The 19,736-nt window shown below is 40.6% G+C and overlaps 1 protein-coding gene across 1 annotated transcript in view; it reads left to right on the forward strand.

Moving 5' to 3' along the window:
• RPS6KA5 (ribosomal protein S6 kinase A5) overlaps positions 1 to 19,736 on the forward strand; it is a 132,273-nt gene that overhangs the window by 66,576 nt on the left and 45,961 nt on the right. Inside the window, exons 4-5 of the mRNA XM_081097434.1 lie at positions 4,507 to 4,622; positions 7,954 to 8,061. Coding sequence (XP_080953560.1) covers positions 4,507 to 4,622; positions 7,954 to 8,061 — 224 coding nt within the window. The remainder of the gene's footprint in view (positions 1 to 4,506; positions 4,623 to 7,953; positions 8,062 to 19,736) is intronic.

Raw genomic sequence — 19,736 nt, forward strand, 5'->3', positions numbered from 1 at the left:
AGTGCCCAAACCGCCTGATCGCCCTGCAGCTCTGTGTGTGACAGGGGGCGGGGCCACAACCTCCCTATCCACCCTGCTCTGTTTGTGACAGGGGATGGCACCCCAAACCCCTGATCAGCCCTATTCTGTGCCTGATAGGGTGGAGCTCCCCAGCCCCCTGATCGCCCTGCGGCTCTGTGTGTGACAGGGTGCAGTGCCCCAACCCCCCACCCCCCCACAGGCCCTGCTCTGTGTGTGACGGGGTAGAGCCATAACCTCCCCATCGGCCATGCCCTGAGTGTGAGAGTGGCGGCGCCCCAACCCCCTGATGGGCCCTGCTCTGTGCGTGACAGGGGGCAGCGCCCCAACCCCCTGATTGGCCCTGCTCTGTGCATGACAGGGTACAGAGCCCCAACCCCCCTGATGGGCCCTGCTCTGTGAGTGACAGGGGGCAGTGCCCCAACCCCCTGATTGGCCCTGCTCTGTGCGTGACAGGGGGTGGCGCCACAACCTCCCCATCGACCCTGCCTTGAGTGTGACAGGGGACAGTGCCCCAACCCCCCAATCGGCCCTACCCTGAGTGTGACTGAGGGTGGCATCACAACCTCCCGGATCGCCCTGCTTTGTGCATGACAGGGGGCGGTGCCCCAACTCCCCAATCGGCCCTGCTCTGAGCCCGACCAGGGGCTGCACCTAGGGATTGGGCCTGCCCTCTGCCACCCGGGAGCAGGCCTAAGCCAGCAGGGTGTTATCTCCCGAGGGGTCCCAGACTGCGAGAGGGCACAGGCCAGGCTGAGGGACCCCCTTCCCCCCCCCCCCCAGTGCACAAATTTTTGTGCACCGGGCCTCTAGTATAATTATAAATTGATAAATTTTTTTGAAGAGTCATATTGATGAAATGTGCCTCACAGCTTCTGAGAACATGTCAGATTTATTTATTTGTTTATTTATCATTGTTGTCATGAATGTGGACTACTGATGAACGGTCCCCTTCTGTTCCTCAGTTATGAACAGAATAAGTCTTTACTTCCACTGAAAATATATCAAGTCCAACTGCTTGATATATTTTCTTTCTCTGTTCTTTCTTTTGCACCTTTAGAATTTCTGTGTCCTGGAAATGCCTATCAGATTAGTAAAAATGAAAATTAATGATAATGAGTTGGTGAAAACATTTTTTAAAAGGCATTTATTCACTGTTGATGGGGTATATAGATGGCTATAGCTATTTAGAGGAAAACGTTTATTAAAAATTGCAGCAGTTTTGAAGTGTACATATGTTGTAACTCAACAATCCAGTTTTAGGATTCTGTCCTGCTAATCTCTACTTGCCCAAGTGAACAAAATGCATGTGTAAGGGGGATTCTTGTGGCATTGTTTTCTTGTCGTTTTTATTATTGTCCTAATTATTATAAGAATGAGAATGTCAATATGAAGTAAAGTTGGTTGAGGGCCAGAAAATCCCAGACTCCAGAGCTACAGAGGAGTTTGAGATGAAGGTAGCAAATACTTTGCATTGTAATATTTAGTTTTATAGTACTTGTTTGTTATCAGGCACCCCTCTTGGCATTTTCTACATATTTCATTCAGTCTTTGCAAGCAACCCTTCAAGGCATGGATTACCGTCTTTGTTTTACAAATGAGGTACCCTGGGCTCAGGGAGTCAAGAGAGGTACCCAAGGTCTCATAGCTGGCATTTGGAAGAACATGACTTCATTTCTCTACATAGCTCAGCCCATGTATATTGACCTCCTTGGTGTGTCAGGGCAGCGTCATTATTTTCAGTAGCAGAGAATGAGATGGGTGCGATGTTCAGTGTTTGACCTCTCTTGATCCTTTCCAGTTCATAATTATATTACAATTAATTACTTTTCTTAACACACAGCCATGATTGGGCCACCCCACTGCTTAGAGCCTCCCATTTTACTTGAGGATATAATCTAAGCTCCAGCCTCAGCCTTTTCCACCCAGTCTCCCACTGTTACGCTCTGATGCCTGTGCTCCAACCAATCTGAGTAACCCCCTCACTCTTCCGTGAACATGCAGTTTTCTTTCCCTGTTCTGTGCTTAAATACTAGCTTGAGTTCAACTCTGGGTTTCAGTGTCTCCTATCAGACAAGTCACTCACTCTCTCTGACCCTTTGCTTTCCCATCTGCCTGGAGTCGTTGGGCTTAAATGGGACGATGCATGTGTTGAGTAGTTATTCTGTCAGAAAGTATTCACTGGGGGAAAAGAAAGGATTGCGGTGTGGTATGTGCAGCCGGGCAAGACAAGTGCAAGAGAGAGCAAGAAGGGCATTCTTTTCTGAGGGGGAAGAGAAAGTGAAGGGGAGGGGCTGCTCAAACCATCCAGCTCTGTTGTAACCTTGGAGTTCTTCCTGTAGGGCTTGGAAACCGACATAGGGTGTGAGAGCCCCTCCCACGGGCCCTCCCTCTTCCTGTCTTGGTTAAGGTCTCTGTCAGAAATGTTGACACATGTGAAGTGTTGAGTACCACCCGTGGCAGATAGCGATCCATAGTGGTGGCTGCATTAAAATGAAGCCTAAAAAAAGTACAAGAAGAAACTGGAATATCTTGTGGGATCAAGTCAGAAAGTGCAATAAATGAGGTGAAGGGGAAGCCCTTCCTTATGGGAGAATGCCAACCAACATAGACAAGGGTGGTGGGGTTAGGAAGTCGTCATTGGATTCTAAAATGGATGGGTGCTAGTTTGATGAGGAACAGGGTATTTTTACACAGTCTTAATTCATCTCCCCACAAGTTACCAGTTAATTACACAGGGAAACATAGTAACTTCATAGTGGAGAAACCTGGCAAACACCACCTCAATGACTCCACATTAATGACATGATCAGGATTAACACCAGTATTCGAAAAATTAACACCACATGCTTCCTGATGTATTCTAAGACAGATGGTCGGCTTTCACAGGCAGGTAGATTAAGGTGATAACCATTTCATTGATGGTCCTTCCAAGAATACATAACCTGCATTTAATAATAAAAAAGCATTAGGTAAAACCCAAATTGAAGGTTGGCCCTCAGAATGACTGGCCTAGCCTCTTCAAGATGTCAAGATCAAGGAAGAAAGACCGAGGGTTCCAGACTAAAGAGCTATGATAGCCATGGGTCCTGCACTGGAAAAAAGTAGCTACAAAGAGCAGTCATTGGGGCAAATGACAAAATTTGACTAGGGAGTATAAATTAGATTGTTTTTATCATAGTTAGTTTTTGACATGGAAAGGATGTTCTTTTTCTTAGGAGATGCACACTGAAGGATTTAGGGATAGGAACATGATGTCTCTAGTTTACTTTCAACAGCAAAAGAAAAATATGCACATATGTAAAAACAGAGAGACTACTAAAGCAAGGGAAGCAAAATATAAACAATCGGTAGATTTGCATAATAGGAATATGAAGGTTTCTTGTACTGTTTTTGCAAATATTTTTGTAAGCATGAAATTATACCAAGATATATTTTCTTAAGGCATTGTGACCCAGATATAAAGGAGTTTTCACCAGCCCTTCTAGACTAATGCCAGGTTTCATGCCACTGTCCCTGTAATGCCAGCCTGTGAAACAAGATTAAAGTATAATTTTTCCAAAACAGCATTAGAATTGTAGCTTTCTCCTGCTCTGACTTTGCTCCAATCATTGTGGCATATCCAGAAAGACATATCGATTACATATATTGTCCTTTGTATGTATGTATGTATGTATGTATTATTTCTCATGACTGAACATTTGATGAGGTTTGGACTGCAGATACTTTGAGGTTCTAATCTCTGGCAAGAATTTAGAATGTAGCTCTTCTAGGTTTCCAAATTCAGATGCTTCTGCTTTAACAGGCAGATAGATTAAGGTGATAACCTCTTAGAAAAGAGTGTAGATACTCTTGTAGGCAAGGCCAAGTACTTTAATGAGAGAACAACCCTGGGTTCACTCCTATAAGAAATAAATTCGCTCTGAAATTCGGTGCCATAAATATGTCAGTGTTCATTTTAGCTTGGCACATTCTCCCAAAAAGATTGACATATTGTTTACCTATCTGCAACCTACTATACATTTTTGGCAGGGTGCATAGGAAATCTTGGAAAATAAGGAATTGGCTTAAAAATAGTGACTGTTAAAAGGAAAGCTGGGATTTTTCTTTGTGTCTTGTTTTGTTCTGTTCATTTTTTATTGTAGTCATTGAAGTGGCAGTTGTTTCAATACTCACTGGTGATGGCTGAGGGTTCTGATATGCTGTATTTGAGAAATTATTTAAATATATTTAGAATTTGTGTAATGGTTTTAATGGCAATACTCTATGCAAATTCATTTGATTGTAGTTCAGGCTAGTCATTATCTTATGAAACTGTATTGTATATGAATTTAGTAATATATTCTTATGAAACTGTGTACTAAGAATTATACCAAAAGTCATATATTAAAGTCAGTGCCTTGTGGTTAATCCATATTGATTAAAAGCAAACACTTCCATTAGTTTATGAACACAAGTCAAAGAAAGAAAAATATATTTCATTTTTAGATTATATAAATGGTGGAGAACTTTTTACTCATCTTTCTCAAAGAGAGCGTTTCACAGAGCACGAGGTGCAGATCTATATTGGAGAGATTGTGCTCGCCCTCGAACATCTCCACAAGGTAAGATGCTCAACCTTTGGGGTTTCTCTCTTTGAAAAATCTGCTAACCGAAGTCATGATGGAGCTTAGACAGCTAATGTTTTTACGTGTCATTGTCTTTGTGGTGATTGTGAAAGCACACTTGTAGACCGTTAACCTCGTTTCTCAATTTTATAGTTCTCTCTCTCTCTTTTAATATTTTTGTATTGATTTCAGAGAGGAAGGGAAAGGGAGAGAGAGATAGAAACATCAATGATGAGAGAGAATCATTGATCAACTGCCTCTTGCATGTCCCCCATTGTGGTTGAGCCCACATCCCAACTCAGGCATGTGCCCTGATCAGGAATCGAACCCATAACCTCCTGATTTATAGGTCGGTGCTCAACCACTGAGCCCCACTGGCCGGGCTATAGTTCTCTTTTTTAAAATCTGCTTTCTTTAGTAGTTCCTGTGATGCAGATTTAAAATGCAGAGACTGAGCAATATTCTGTCTTTTTTTTTAATGAAAAATCCTAATGCTTATTACAAAGTATCATCAAAATAAAATTTTTCATTCTTAAGTATTATTTTGTATTAGTTTCAGGGTATAGCATAGTGATTAGCTAATAATATACTTTACAAAGTATTCCCCCGATATTTCCAGTACCTACCTGGTATCATGCATAGTTATCACAATAACTTTTCCATTCTTAAAATAACCTTTACAATAAAGCCAAAGTCATAATACACATTTCCTTAGTAGAGACTCACTTCCCTTTATATCTTCACGGTGCATTTCCTGCTGAGGTTGGAGAAGATGAGTTATTTGAAAGAAGCGTCTACCTGTGCTACCAGCTTTCTCACCGTCCACCCTGGCTTTTTTTTTTCATTGTTTTGTTTCTGAGATCCTCTCTCATGCCCTCCCTCCCGCCCTCATGTAGCATGAACTTAGTTACTAAAAACATTCCATGAAATTCATGTCTGTGATGCAGTTTGAACTCTATAAAATTAGTTTAAGCTTTTAAAAACATTGTTTCAGATACTATTAATCTCGATCCAAGAAACTTTGACTAAAAAAACTTTTTTTTTTTGACTTAATGAGGAAGAATTATTGTGGGAGCGGTTATTATGTGCCTCAGAAATAGAAAGCACTAGAGCAATTTTCACCAAAGGCCTGTGAGGCTGCAAGGAGACTGGCATGGCTTGAGTCACTGAATTAGGATGATGTAGGCACACCATACAGCCACTCTTCTTTGTTTTGTATTCATATCCCACACTAGATTGCAGGTGGCCATAGGAAAGAATGAAGAGAATCGAAGGGAGAAGACAGGACCAAAGAGGGAATTTTTAAAGAGGCAGGGAGATTAGAATGGCAAGATGGAGGCAATGGATGGCAGAGGCTCTGAGAAAAAATGAGGAGTTTTAAGAAAAAAAGTGAGGGAATCAAGAAAAAGGTAGATCCAGCCCATCCGGCCCAGAACAGAAATGAGGCTGGACAGGTGGAGGGAGATGGGGTTCAGAATAGGAATCTTAAGGGGAGTGAATGAAAAATATGTAAGAATAGGGGGGGGGGGGGGAGAGAAGGCTCCAGGGGCAGGGCTGCAGTGCCCTGGAGAGAGTAACGGAGCGAGAAGGGAGGGAGCTGAGCGGAGATGATGGGAGCCGACATCTCTGTTCCTTGTGATAGACTGGTTGGTGTGGCGACGCGCTTTATGCCTGCGGTTATTTTGTGGGATATACAGTAGTTAGGACATTTTTTTTTCTCTCTCTCTCTCAAATGATAAGAATTTTATTAAAAAAGGGAGAGTTATTCCGTAGCACCAAAGCAAACTTTTATAGTAAATTTTCAGCAAGGTATTCTAGCTATTACAAAGTTTTTAAAAAGGCTTCCGAATTATTCCTGAAAATAAAGTTTCAGTTAGTGCCTAAACACTTAAAAATGGGGTATATTATATACCCACAAAATAGAGCAGTTTCACGAAGGACATCTTTTTATACATGAACCAAATCAGGCCCAGGAATAGGCAGAAAATACCTTTTTATTTTATGTTTAGGAGTATTAGATGTAGCTTTTTATGGCATGAAAATGATGGTGGAGAAGGCCATAAATTCCTGAGTGAAAACTAACAAACTAACAAAATACAGAGCTCTGAGGGGAAAGCTTAGTAAATTGAGTTTTTAATTTGTGTGAAAGCTTTAATTTTGTTTATGAAAGGAAAATCCATGAACATTCATTATCATTAAAACAGGGTAATCAGAAACACAAAAATAAGAGAACATGATGAATCCTAAATATAAATGTACTTGATATGGAGTGGAAATAATCTAGCAGGTCAGATCTCGGCTAAGTTTCTCTTAATCTTCCTACCCTAAAAAGGTAAATACAAAGAAGTATAACACAAAGCCAGTTTTATTAGTCTTGATATAGTTTCCAGCACTGATTTTCCCAGGAGGAGACAAAAATGGGAGTTTATTTGGAAGAACTGTGGGAATAAAAACAAAGGAGTGACCATTGTGGGATCCGGTTAGTCTGGAAACATGCTGACGCCGTTAGGGAGGTGAAGGACACGAACTGGCCAAGAAGGCACCTACACATCACTGGGGTGAGGATGGGAACACCTACACATCACTGGGGTGAGGATGGGAGCACCTACACATCACTGGGGTGAGGATGGGAGCACCTACACATCACTGGGGTGAGGATGGGAGCACCTACACATCACTGGGGTGAGGATGGGAGCACCTACACATCACTGGGGTGAGGATGGGAGCACCTACACATCACTGGGGTGAGGATGGGAGCACCTACACATCACTGGGGTGAGGATGGGAGCACCTACACATCACTGGGGTGAGGATGGGAGCACCTACACATCACTGGGGTGAGGATGGGAGCATCTACACATCACTGGGGTGAGGATGGGAGCACCTACACATCACTGGGGTGAGGATGGGAGCACCTACACATCACTGGGGTGAGGATGGGAGCACCTACACATCACTGGGGTGAGGATGGGAGCACCTACACATCACTGGGGTGAGGATGGGAGCACCTACACATCACCTGGGGTGAGGATGGGAGCTGTGACAAGAATAGAGACAGGAAGCAGCAGCGGTCATGGGGAGACTCTACAGAAGGTCCAGCAGGGATGGACCCTCACTACACAGAGAACGGAGACCTGTGGGAGAGGCCCGGGGAACCCTGCATATGAGCCCGAGATGGAGGGACTTACATTTGCCCTGTTCAGTGACTAAGACCCATTATAACATCCTGAGAATGCTTTGTTTGTTTATTTTTGTTTGTTTGTTTTTAAGGTAGATAAAGACTTTTGGAAATTGTTATTTTTAAATGCACATTTATCTGTTTTCACAGTTGGGGATTATATACCGTGACATCAAGCTTGAGAATATTCTGCTTGATTCTAACGGCCACGTGGTGCTGACAGATTTTGGCCTGAGTAAGGAGTTTGTGGCTGATGAAGTGAGTATGATATTTTAATTTAAAGTTAGTAATGACAATATAAACAGTGATGAAAAATTAGCTATGGAGTAAGCATTTAACAGGATAGTACCATATGGATTATGGATCTTTGTGCTGATTTGCCTCAAGGAGCATTTGGCATGGATGACTATAAAGATTTTTAGTTCAAAATTACCATGGAACCATCCTGTTAGAATTGCAGTAAATCTTTGATGAGTGTATCATAATTCTCCAGTTTAAAGCAAAACAAAATTATGCATTTAACTTTCCCCATCAAATATAACTAAAAAATTTAAATAACCCTTTGGGGCCTTTAGGAGAAGTCTGGCTTAGGTGGTAGCCAGTAGAGAATAGGAAACAAAGCACATGCAATTACATTGTAATTCCAGAGTAGGACGGGGCATGTTGTGATCGCCCTTTGAATTCATTTGACAAGAAAGAGAAGACTCTACCAGACTTAATTCTTTAATAAACTTACTGGGTTTGGTGGTGGTGTTTTTTTTCTCATATGAACTAAAATGTAATAGCTCATCTGCAGATTTTAAATATGGAGGACTTTGCATTTTTAATACTGATTAGAGTTGATTCAATATTACAAGTACATTTAATGACATTTAAAATTGTACATCTATTAGCTGTAATTAAATATTTTTGTAGCAGTTGTAATAAAAATTATATTTTTACACTACTAGTTATTTGGGATAACTAAGTAAATATGAATGCCAATTCATTACTATCTGAGAAATTACTGGTACAGAATACAGAATCACAGTAAAATTTTTGCTATAAAGGGCTTTGTTTGAAACATCATAATTGGGTTCCAAATTAGGCGTTTCCGTTTCTGATTGCTTGCTTTTTGGAATATTACTAAAGCAGCCCTAGGTGAATTAGATAAGTTCCGAAACTATAAAATCTAAAGATCCCAATTTTTAAATCATATCTATATCCACTCAATTTACTTATTTAACAAATATTTGTTGACCACTTATTATGCTAAGTACTAGATAATATGATGATGAATAAAATAGAAATAGTGTCTGCCCTCATGAAGCTGGTTAAAATAATATATTATCTTTGACAAAAAATCATAGTTATAAAATAGATTAGATGAATTTTTGAGAAATATACTTCAAAGTTTGATTTTTAATGCTTTTTCTTCTTTGCAAAAATTTTAGTGGCAACTTCAGTAAAATATGACTGATTAAGTATGTTAACACTAGAGGCCCGATGCACAAAAATTTGTGCAAGAGTAGGCCTCCCTTCCCCCAGCTGCCGGCACCGGCTTCCCTCTGGCACCTGGGACCCGGGCTGGCTTCCCTCCAGCCCCGGCTTGATCAGGAAGGACATCTGAAAGACGTCTGGTCTAATTAGCATATTACCCTTTTATTATTATAGATTTGCTTCCTCATGAAACCCCACTATAAGTAAAAGTCAAGGAGTAAAATAGGCATGCACTCAAAAGGGAGAGAAGAAAATATCAATCAGATTTTGGAAGATGGACAGCAGAAATATTAGTTGTAACCGATATTCATTTGTATTAAAGAATCATCTTTCTTGGAATGGGTTTTTCTTTTGTCCATTTCTATTCTCTCTCCTTGGTTTTCAGTTTAAACTGGCCTTTTTAATCACAATGAATTCCTAAGCCAGTGATGTGAGAAGCACCAAAGCAGGCTAATGCATCTCTGACCCCAGAGAGGATCAAGAATTAGGGACACCAGATACCCCTCAAAGTAGGGGAGCAGGTGATAACAGGACACAGGAGGTTTGGTTGGAAGTCTGTATGAGAAGCAGGTAGCCCCCAGATCTCATGTCTACCCCATTCACAGAGGCGAGTGTGCCTTTCTTACCTTCATGGAAGATGGAAAAGGTAAATGGACAGACTGTGGGTTCTGGGGCAGTAGGCACAGCTGAGGGTGAGGACACCATGTGGAAGCTAGTGATGAAGGGAAAGTTGACACACTGAACTATGGAACTCCAGGGCTTCTTTCTGCCCTTCACTCTGCAAACCGTGGCTTCTAGACAGGAGGATTCCTCTCTGAGAAACGGAGAACAAAAGTCTGCAGGTGCAGTCAGCAGTTGGTTTGACCAGTGAACTGGCCCAGCCACATCTGCCTACAGACACCTGTGACCAGACAAGCCCAGCCCAGGCCATAGAAGCATGTTTGTGATGATGTCACAGTTTCTTTATATATATATATATATATATTTTAATCTTTATTGTTGAAAGTATTACATATGTCCCCTTTTCCCCCCATTGACCTCTTCTAACCTACATCAATCCACCCCACTCCCCGCCCCTGGCCTTCACCACCCTATTGTCTGTGTCCCTGGGTTATGCTTATATTGCAGACAAGTTCTTTGGTTGATCTCTTCCCATCCAGTGATCCTTGCCCTCCTGCCTTCTGAGATTTTGCAGTCTGTTCCATGCTTCTATATCTCTGGATCAGTTTTGTTCATCAGTTTATTTTGTTCATTAGATTCCATATGAGTGAAATCATATGATACTTGTCTGTCTCTGACTGGCTTATTTCGCTTAGCATAATACTCTCCAGGTCCCTCCATGCTGTCTCAAAGGGTAAGAGATCCTTTTTTACTGCTGCATAGTATTCTATGGTATAAATGTACCACAGCTTTTTTATCCACTCATCTACTGATGGGCACTTGGGTTGTTTCCAGATCTTAGGTGTTGTAAATTGCACTGCTATGAATGAACATAGGGGTGCACACATTTTTTCTGATTGGTGTTTCTGGTTTCTTAGGATATATTCCTAGAAGTGGGATCACTGGGTCAAATGGCAGTTCCATATATGTTATCCTATATAATAAAGATGTTATATGCAAATGGTCGTTATGCTGTGAAGCGTAATGACCGATTGCATAACGACCAGATCACGGATCAGCAGGAGGGTGGGGCAGCGAGCTACAAGCGGGCAGCAGAGAACTACAGAAGGGGGAAGGGCAGCAAGCTATAAGGGGAAGGGGGGGTGTGGAGGGAGTTACAGGAGGGCGGCAGCAAGCTACTAGCTACAAGTGGGCAGCAGAGAGCTACAGGAGGGGGCAGGGCAGCAAGCTATGAGGGCGGGTGAGGGGAGGGGGCAGGGAGAGCTACTGGAGGGTGGCAGTGAGCTACTGGCGCACAGATTTGTGTGCAGGGCTACTAGTATATATATATTGATTGATTTCAGAGGGAAAGGGAGGGGGAGAGAGAGAGAGAAACATTAATGAGGAGAGAGAGTCATTGATCAGCTGCCTCCTGTATGCCCCCTACTGGGGATAGAGCCTGCAACCCGGGCATGTGCCCTTGACTGGAATCAAACCTGGGACCCTTCAGTCCGCAGGCCAATGCTCTGTTGACTGAGCCAAACCAGCTAGGGCCATATTTAATTTTTTGAGGAGCCTGCATACTGTTTTCCACAGTGGCTGCACCAGTCAGCATTCGCACCAGCAGTGTACTAGGGTTCCCTTTTTTCCTCATCCTTGCCAGCACTTGTCATTTGTTGATTTGTTGATGGTAGCCATTCTGACAGGTGGGAGGTAATACCTCATTGTCATGACTTTGAGTAGTTTTTCATGTCTCTTGGCCATCTGTATGGTCACTTTGGAGGTCTATTTAAGTCCTTTGCCCATTTTTAAATTGGATTGTCTTCCTTTTGTTAAGTTGTATGAGTTCCTTATATATTTTGGATATTAACCTTTTATCAGATGTATCATTGGCAAATATGTTCTCCCATACAGTGGGCTTCCTTTTCCTTTTGTTGATGGTTTCTTTTGCTGTGCAGAAGCTTTTTATTTTGATGTAGTCCCATTTATTTATTTTCTCCTTAGTTTCCTTTGCCCTATGAGATGTATCTGTAAACATATTGCTACAAGAGTTGTCTGAACATATGTTTCTTCTAGGATTTTTATGGTTTCCCAGCTTACATTTAGGTCTTTTATCGATTTTGAGTTTATTCTTGTGTATGGTGTAAGTTGGTGGTCTGGTTTCATTTTTTTCATATATCTGTCCAATTTTCCCAACACCGTTTATTGAAGAGACTGTCTTGACTCCTTTGTATGTTCTTGCCTCCTTTGTCAAGTATTATTTGGCTGTAATGGCTTGGGTTTATTTCTGGTGTTTGTGTTCCATTGATCTATATGCCTGTTCTTATGCCAGTACCAGGCTGTTTTGATTATAGTGGCTTTGTAGTATAACTTGATATCTGCTATTGTGATCCCTCCAACTTTGTTCTTCTTTCTCAAGGTTGCTGTGGCTATTCAGGGTCTCTTTTGGTTCCATATAAATTTTTGGAGTATTTGTTCTAGATCTGTGAAATATGCCTTTGGTATTTTAATAGGGAATCTGTAGATTGCTTTAGGGAGTATAGACATTTTAATGATGTTAATTCTACCAATCCATGGACACGGTATATTCTTCCACTTGTTTATATCTTCTTCTATCTCTTTTTTCAGTGTAGGAACCATTCATACATTCACTCATTCACTCCATCAATTTGGTGAGGGCATTCTATGTGCTAGACATTAACTCTATGTTCTGGTAATACAAGGGAAAGAATCACTTAATAATCCCGTATTTGTGGGTACCTGTGTCTGATCATTTGGCAGATGTTGGCCCTTGGTAACAGCAAAATATTAGTAACAAAACCAAAAATAAACAGAAATCAAACGTGGATCAGAGTTGTTGGATTTTAATACAAATTAGTCAGCTATGCTATGTGGCTAAATCAGGTGACTCCTCACAAGAGAGCCTTGTGTTTCTGCTGGTCATGTCAACAGCTGCTCTTCAAGGGAAGGAAAGGTATTCTCATTAGATGCCATAGTTTTTGAGCACTGAGTTGTTTAGGATGTCATTTTACTTCTAGTTTTATTTAACTACATGCAGATTCATTTTAATAATCTGTTATGAAAATTTTTAAGTGCTCAATGTTAAATTATGACAACAGACTGTACATACCATATTTAAGAATAGGGTAATTGATAACACATAAATGAATCACCTTGACATTATCTATAATAATAAAAGCATATTAATGCAAAGTGATCGAACAGCCAAACAGCAGAATGACCGTCTTGACGACCATGCTATGACACACACTGGTACCAGGCCAGCCAAGGAGGGTGCGATGCGATTATTCGGGAGACCCCACCATGGCCCCACAATTGCCCCACAGAGGGCGGCCCTGGCCACCAACCAGTGGGCTGCGGCAGGTAGGCGGGGCCTCCCTCTGCAGGGCAATCAATTGAGGGACTCCTGGACTGTGAGAGGGTGCAGGCTGAGCTGAGTGACCCGCCCCCCCCCATCCCCGAGTGCACAAATTTCATGCACCAGGCCTCTAGTTTCTTTATATATAGGTAAGAACAGATGCTCTGAATGTTTTTAAAGTCTTCAGTTAGAATCTTCTATCCAATACCTAGTAGACTGTCTGACTCACAGTAAGAACTCAATAAATGTTTGCTGAACTGTACTCTCAAAAAATCCTATGAAGGACATATATTAGTTGACGGATATTTAGAAATGTTTTCTTCTCAGAACCTGAAGGGATTTATCAAAATCTGTTGTTGAGAAAAGAACACATCCATAAAAGTATCAAATTTGTAAAGTGTTCCTTATCATATAAAAGATTTTTAAGGTTTCTAAAATAAAATCAGTTTTATCTTTATATAATCCAGTTTAGCAAAATGTAATCTGGGAACAATTCATAATTAAATAACTCAAAATTAAATATTATAAATAAGTCATAATTAAATAAGTAACTTGCCATTTAGTAATTATATGAATATTTGATGAATACCTCTGGAATACAGGCTCATTAGGGCAAGGAATTTGCTGTTCACCACTATATTTCTGGGGCCTTTCAATACTTGGCACATAGTAGGTACTCAATAAATATTTGTTAAATTATTAAATTAAGAAATACACAGAGATGAGTATTATACCAGGAGCAGGAACTTCAAGCATGTGTAAAAATAAATTCCTGAAAATTAAATAGAAATATATTTCCCAGAGCAAATGAGGACAGAATTTAGATGGGGGGAGATTAGTTCAGTTTTTAAATGTTGATTTGAGGAGCCTATGAGAGAGTCAAGTGGAAATACATTATTGGCATGTTTAGATCTGGAGCCCAGGAGATAGCTCATGGTTGGCCATATATATGTGGGAATTACCAGCACATAGGACAGAAGAGTACCTAGCATTGAACTGTGAGGAGCTGAGGATTGAACTGTGAGGTGGAAGAGGAAAAGCCTACAAAATACAGAGAGAGAGAGAGAGAGAGAGAGAGAGAGAGAGAGAGAGAGAGAGAGAGTGTGTGTGTGTGTGTGTGTGTGTGTGTGTGTGTGTGTGTGTTGGGAGCGTGGCGCGAAGAAGCCAAGATGAGAGGCAATCTCCAGTTCAACACTACTAGGTAGTCAAGTAAGATGAGGACTGAAAAGATCTAAAGTTGAAGTCAGTTGTGACCTTGGCAAGAACAGTTTTAGTCCATTGGTAGGGGTGCAAGCCAAATTGGGGTAGGCTCAGAAGTGGGAGACATGTGGGTAAGTCAAGAGAGTGTGTAGACCAACACTGACAAAGGAGAAGCACAGGACACTAGCTAGAAGGGAATGTGGGATTCTGAGTTTTCTTTAGTCTGTCTGTGAGTCAGTCCATCCATCCATTTGTCTCTCCATTAAAATTTTTAATCACTATAAAATGGTGAGAGAAAGGCTCCAAGAGGAAGAGGATGAAAAGGAGAGAGGTCAGTTAGAGAAAGAGATAGAGATATTATATAATCTTTCTCTCAAAACTGTCAACCAAGGAAGAAACTTCTTAAATTGGAGTTTAACTTTTGTGTTTTCTTGATCTGTTTGCTAGAGATTTGTCCATTTTATTATTCTCATCCAAAAATAACTTTGTCAAGCCTCTTATTTCTTCCATTTCTTTTCTGATGTTCCTTTGTTACTTCATTCCTTTCTGTGAATTTCTTTCATATTCTTTTTCTGAACTTTTGAGTTGGAAATCTAGCTCATTAGTATTTAATCTTTTAAAGTAAAACTCAGTTTGTAAGAACAGCTTTAGATATAGCTCACAAGTCCTGACATATAGCATTTTTATTGTTATTCTAATAACCTGATATTCATTGTGGTTTTCTTCTTTGGGCCATGAATTACTTACAAATAGGTTTTTAAGTTTTCAAATACATAGGATTTTTTGTTATCTTTTTGTAAATGAGCTCTAATTTGCTTTCTGTTTGGAGAACAAAATATATGTTTTTATTTTTGTGGTATTTGATATTTGCTTTGTGACTTACTACTTGGTTAATTTCTATAAATGTCTTACATTTATCTGAAAAGACCATGTATTCGCTAATTGTTAGATAGAAAATTTTTGTATACATTTATAAACATTGGGATATCTTCCATAGCTTCACTAATTATTGTCCTGCTTGACCAGTCAGTTATAGAAGAGATATGTTAAAATACTATGATTGTGGATTTGTCCATTTCTTCTTGAAGATCTCTCCATTTTTGCTTATATAGGTTAAGTCTCCTCAAAAAATTTTGAGGGTATTCAGATTTGGAATAAAGTTATTCCCCTGGTGAATTCCTTTTACTATTATTATGTAACGACCCTACCCAATTTTAATCATTCTTTTTACCTTAAGGTTTATTTTCTTGCTATTAATAAGATACTCCAGCTTTCTATTGGTTAGTGCTGGTCTGATATATCTTTTTCCATCTCTTTACTTTCAATATTTCTTTGTCATTATGTTTTAGGTATGCCTTTTATAAATAACATATAGCTGGATTTTGTTTTTGATCCAGAGAGTTTCTGTCTTTTAACTGGTGAGTTAAATCTGTATATTATGATTACTGATGTATTTTTATTTTTCTTATTTTACTATGTTTTTCTTTTTTACCATAATTTCTCTTTGCTCTTCCCCCTCCTTTCCCGCCTTCTATTTAAATGATTAAGATTACTTTCTTTTATTTCCCTCTAAGAGTATGAAATTATATATTCATCCTTAGAGGGAAGTTATATATATATATATATCCTATTTCTGTTCTTTTAGTGGTTATTACCCTGACATTTTAAAATTATATAATGACTTAATAGAGTCTAAAATGAACCATTATGTCTATGATTGTCATGACCACTTCAAGAACATTGGACTGTTTTAACTTCAGTTATCCATCTCATTTTACATATTATTACTTATTTATAATTTTAGTCCTACCTTATGTTCTCTTTCTTCAAACTAATCATTATTGTATAATTATTATTTTCATTTTATAAATTTAATACTTGTTTAGATTTTCTCACATATTTACCTGTTTCCTCTGCTCACTGTTGCTTCTTACATCTTACTCTTAGCTTGTGAGTTTAGTTTATTTCTGAAGTGCAACCTTTAGGTGTTTTTAAAACAAGGAGCAGTAAATTGTAAATTCTGTCGTTGTCTTAATATGCCTTCATTTTGCCCTGCATATCTAATGATTATTTCACTGGGTATAGATATATCTAGGAATGGACTAGGTTTTTTTAAAAAAAAATTTTATTGTGAAGTAAAACAAAACAAAAACCAAAAGTATGGTATAGTGAATTATTATAAGGCAAACACTCTTCTAACCACTATAGAAATGCATCACCTATGAATATGTTTTTATTTAGTTTGCTTGGGACTCTTAAAACATTCAGGATAATTTTCTCAAGTATATGTTCTATTTTACAAATTCTTTCATTGTGTCTACTATGTTTACTCTATTTTTTATTACTATATATTTTTTTCAATTATACAGTTCTATTTGATTCTTTCTCATACGTTCTAATCTTTCCTGTGCTGCTATATTGTTGTACAGATACTTTCCTTCATTCATATCTTTCCTCTTTTACAACATACTGGTCTTTTATAGATTACTTATAAAAATTTGTGCACTCAGGGGGTCCCTCAGCCCGGCCTGTGCCCTCTTGCAGTCTGGGACCCCTTGGAGGATGTCCACCTGCTGGCTTAGGCCCACTCCCTGGGGGATCAGGCCCAAGCTGGCAGTCAGACATCCCTCTGGCAGCCCGGCAGCCCTCAGAGGATGTCCACTTACCAGCAGGGAGCAGACCTAAGCTGCAGTCGGATATCCTTAGTGCTGCTGAGGAGGTGGGAGAGGCTCCCGCCACCACCGCTGTCCTGGCAGCCATCAGCCTGGCTTGTGGCTGAGCAGAGCTCCCCCTGTGGGAGCGCACTGACCACCAGGGGACAGCTCCTGCATCGAGCATCTGCCCCCTGGTGGTCAGTGTGTCTCATAGTGACCAGTCATTCCCAGTTGTTCTGCTGTTAGGGTCAATTTGCATATTACCCTTGTATTATATAGAATAGAGGCCTGGTGCACAGGTGGGGGCCGACTGTTTTGCCCTGAAGGGTGTCCCGGATCAGGGTGGGGGTCCTGCTGGGGTGCCTGGCCAGTCTGGGTGAGGAGCTGAGGGCCGTTTTCAGGCTCGCCAAGCCCCCTGGCGACGGAAGCTCCCAGCCTCTCCTTTTTTTTTTTTTTTTTTAATATATCTTATTGATTTTTTACAGAGAGGAAGGGAGAGAGATAGAGAGTTAGAAACATCGATGAGAGAGAAACATCGATCAGCTGCCTCCTGCACATCTCCCACTGGGGATGTGCCCGCAACCCAGGTACATGCCCTTGACCGGAATCGAACCTGGGATCCTTCAGTCCGCAGGCCGACGCTCTATCCACTGAGCCAAACCGGTTTTGGCCCTTTTTTTCTTTTTCTTTTTTTTATTCTGGGATTTATTTACCTTCTATAATTGAAACTTTTTTGCCTTTTTCGGAGGCTACAGCTGGCCACGGGAAGCAACCAAGCCTCCTGTTCACTCCAGCTCCGTGGCCACGGCCCAGCTGAAAGCAGGTATCTGGGGTTTATTTAGCTTCTATAATTGAAACTTTGTTGCCTTTTGTGGAGGCTACAGCTGGCCGTGGGAAGCTTGGCTTCCTCCATCACTGGAGCAACCAAGCCTCCTGCTCGCTCCAGCTCTGTGGCTGCCGGCCGCCATCTTGGTTGGGTTAATTTGCATATAGTTACTCTGATTGGCTGGTGGGCGTGGTTTAAGGCATAGCAAAGGTACGGTCAATTTGCATGTTTGTCTTTTTTTAGTGTAGATTGTTCTGTTTAAAATAATTTTGTTGTATTTATGGAGTCTTCTTTTTGTTGTATTTATAGACTCTAGTTTACTTGTTTAGTAATTTTGTGCCTCCAGGGTTTTATTCATGCGAATTCTGGAACTGCTAAGTTGTGGGAATTTCTCTGGTTCCAGAGTATCACTGATTTTTTCACTTTCCCCATGCCATGGGGGGAGAGTAAATTCATGTCCCAAATCTACAAAATATGCAAGTCTAACACTTTGATTTCACAAGAGGAGTGTTTGTTTTTTAAGCTAGGGCCCAAATTGAAACAAACCTATGCTGGTAGTGAATTTCATTTTTCTAGACTTCACACTTACTAAGGGTTCAACTTTCTTAGGTTCCAAGGTTTACACAAGGGTGTTAATTCCAGTCCACCCCATTTCAGCTGAGGGCCTCATCTTTTGTTCTCATAAGGGTATCCAAAGTCAAGCTTCTGGATTGCTGAAGCCTGTAACGAATTACCTTTTCTCCCTTTGTGCGTGTAGCATAGGTTGGATGCCTACATTGCTGGTTTTCGGCTCCCTCTTCATGGCTGACACCTGAGGGTTACCCTTACTGTATTGTGAACAAAGTCATCGATGATTAGCAATGAGATAGTCACTTAAAATCAAACATTCCAGATAGTTGTGAGAATTTTCAAATTTAGGGTGGAAAAAACACAGGATGTGGAACAACTTCTTTTCATTGGTAATTTACATTTAACTCACATGTTTATCAATAATGAGCAGGTAAGAGCAGGATAAAACATTAGCAAATAGAAACTAGGAATCATTTAATCTAGTGTTTATTGAGAAATACTTGAGAGTTTGGCAATTGAGTTCCTATTTGGATTCTTCATTAGAAGGAAAGCCATTTTTTATCCAGTGTGATCTGATTCTTCTGTCTAAGGAAGAGGGAAGCCTCTTTGGTCAGCTGGTCACTTAAGTATAACTATTCCGTATTATCTGCCAGGATGGTGCACACAGACACACACATTAAGGCAATTCTCATTCACAATATTTAACTTTGTGGTAGCTTTAACATATGCCCCTGTATTCTTTCCTGCCTCCCACTAGAAACCATCGCCTGTCACACCACTTCAGTTTGGTGTCTTGTAGAATGACTGGAATTATTCTGAAAGTCAGAACTCCGAGGGTGGAACACTTCCATTGAGGCAGAGGACGAGGAAGCAGATACAGAATTGCAAGGGGCTAGAACAGCAGTGTTTTTAGAAATACACACTGAGAGACTTAGGAATGCTTTGCCTTTATTTACTGTTCCTCCATTATTGGAGCTTTCCGACACTTAAACTTTCATTTTTCTGTCTCCTAGAATTTCCATCAAATAAGTACAGTAGGGCCTTGACTTACGAGTGTCCCGACTAACGAGTTTTTCGAGATACGAGCCGTCTCTCGGCCGATTTTTTGCTTTGAGTTGCGAGCTAAAATTCGGGTTACGAGCCAGCTTCAGATACCCCACCGCTAGTTGACGCAGCGAACGTCACAGTGAACGCCACAACATCACAGCATCACGTGTCTCACTCG

Source organism: Myotis nattereri (assembly GCF_964212035.1).
Source record: "Myotis nattereri genome assembly, chromosome: 1".
NCBI lineage: Eukaryota > Metazoa > Chordata > Mammalia > Chiroptera > Vespertilionidae > Myotis > Myotis nattereri.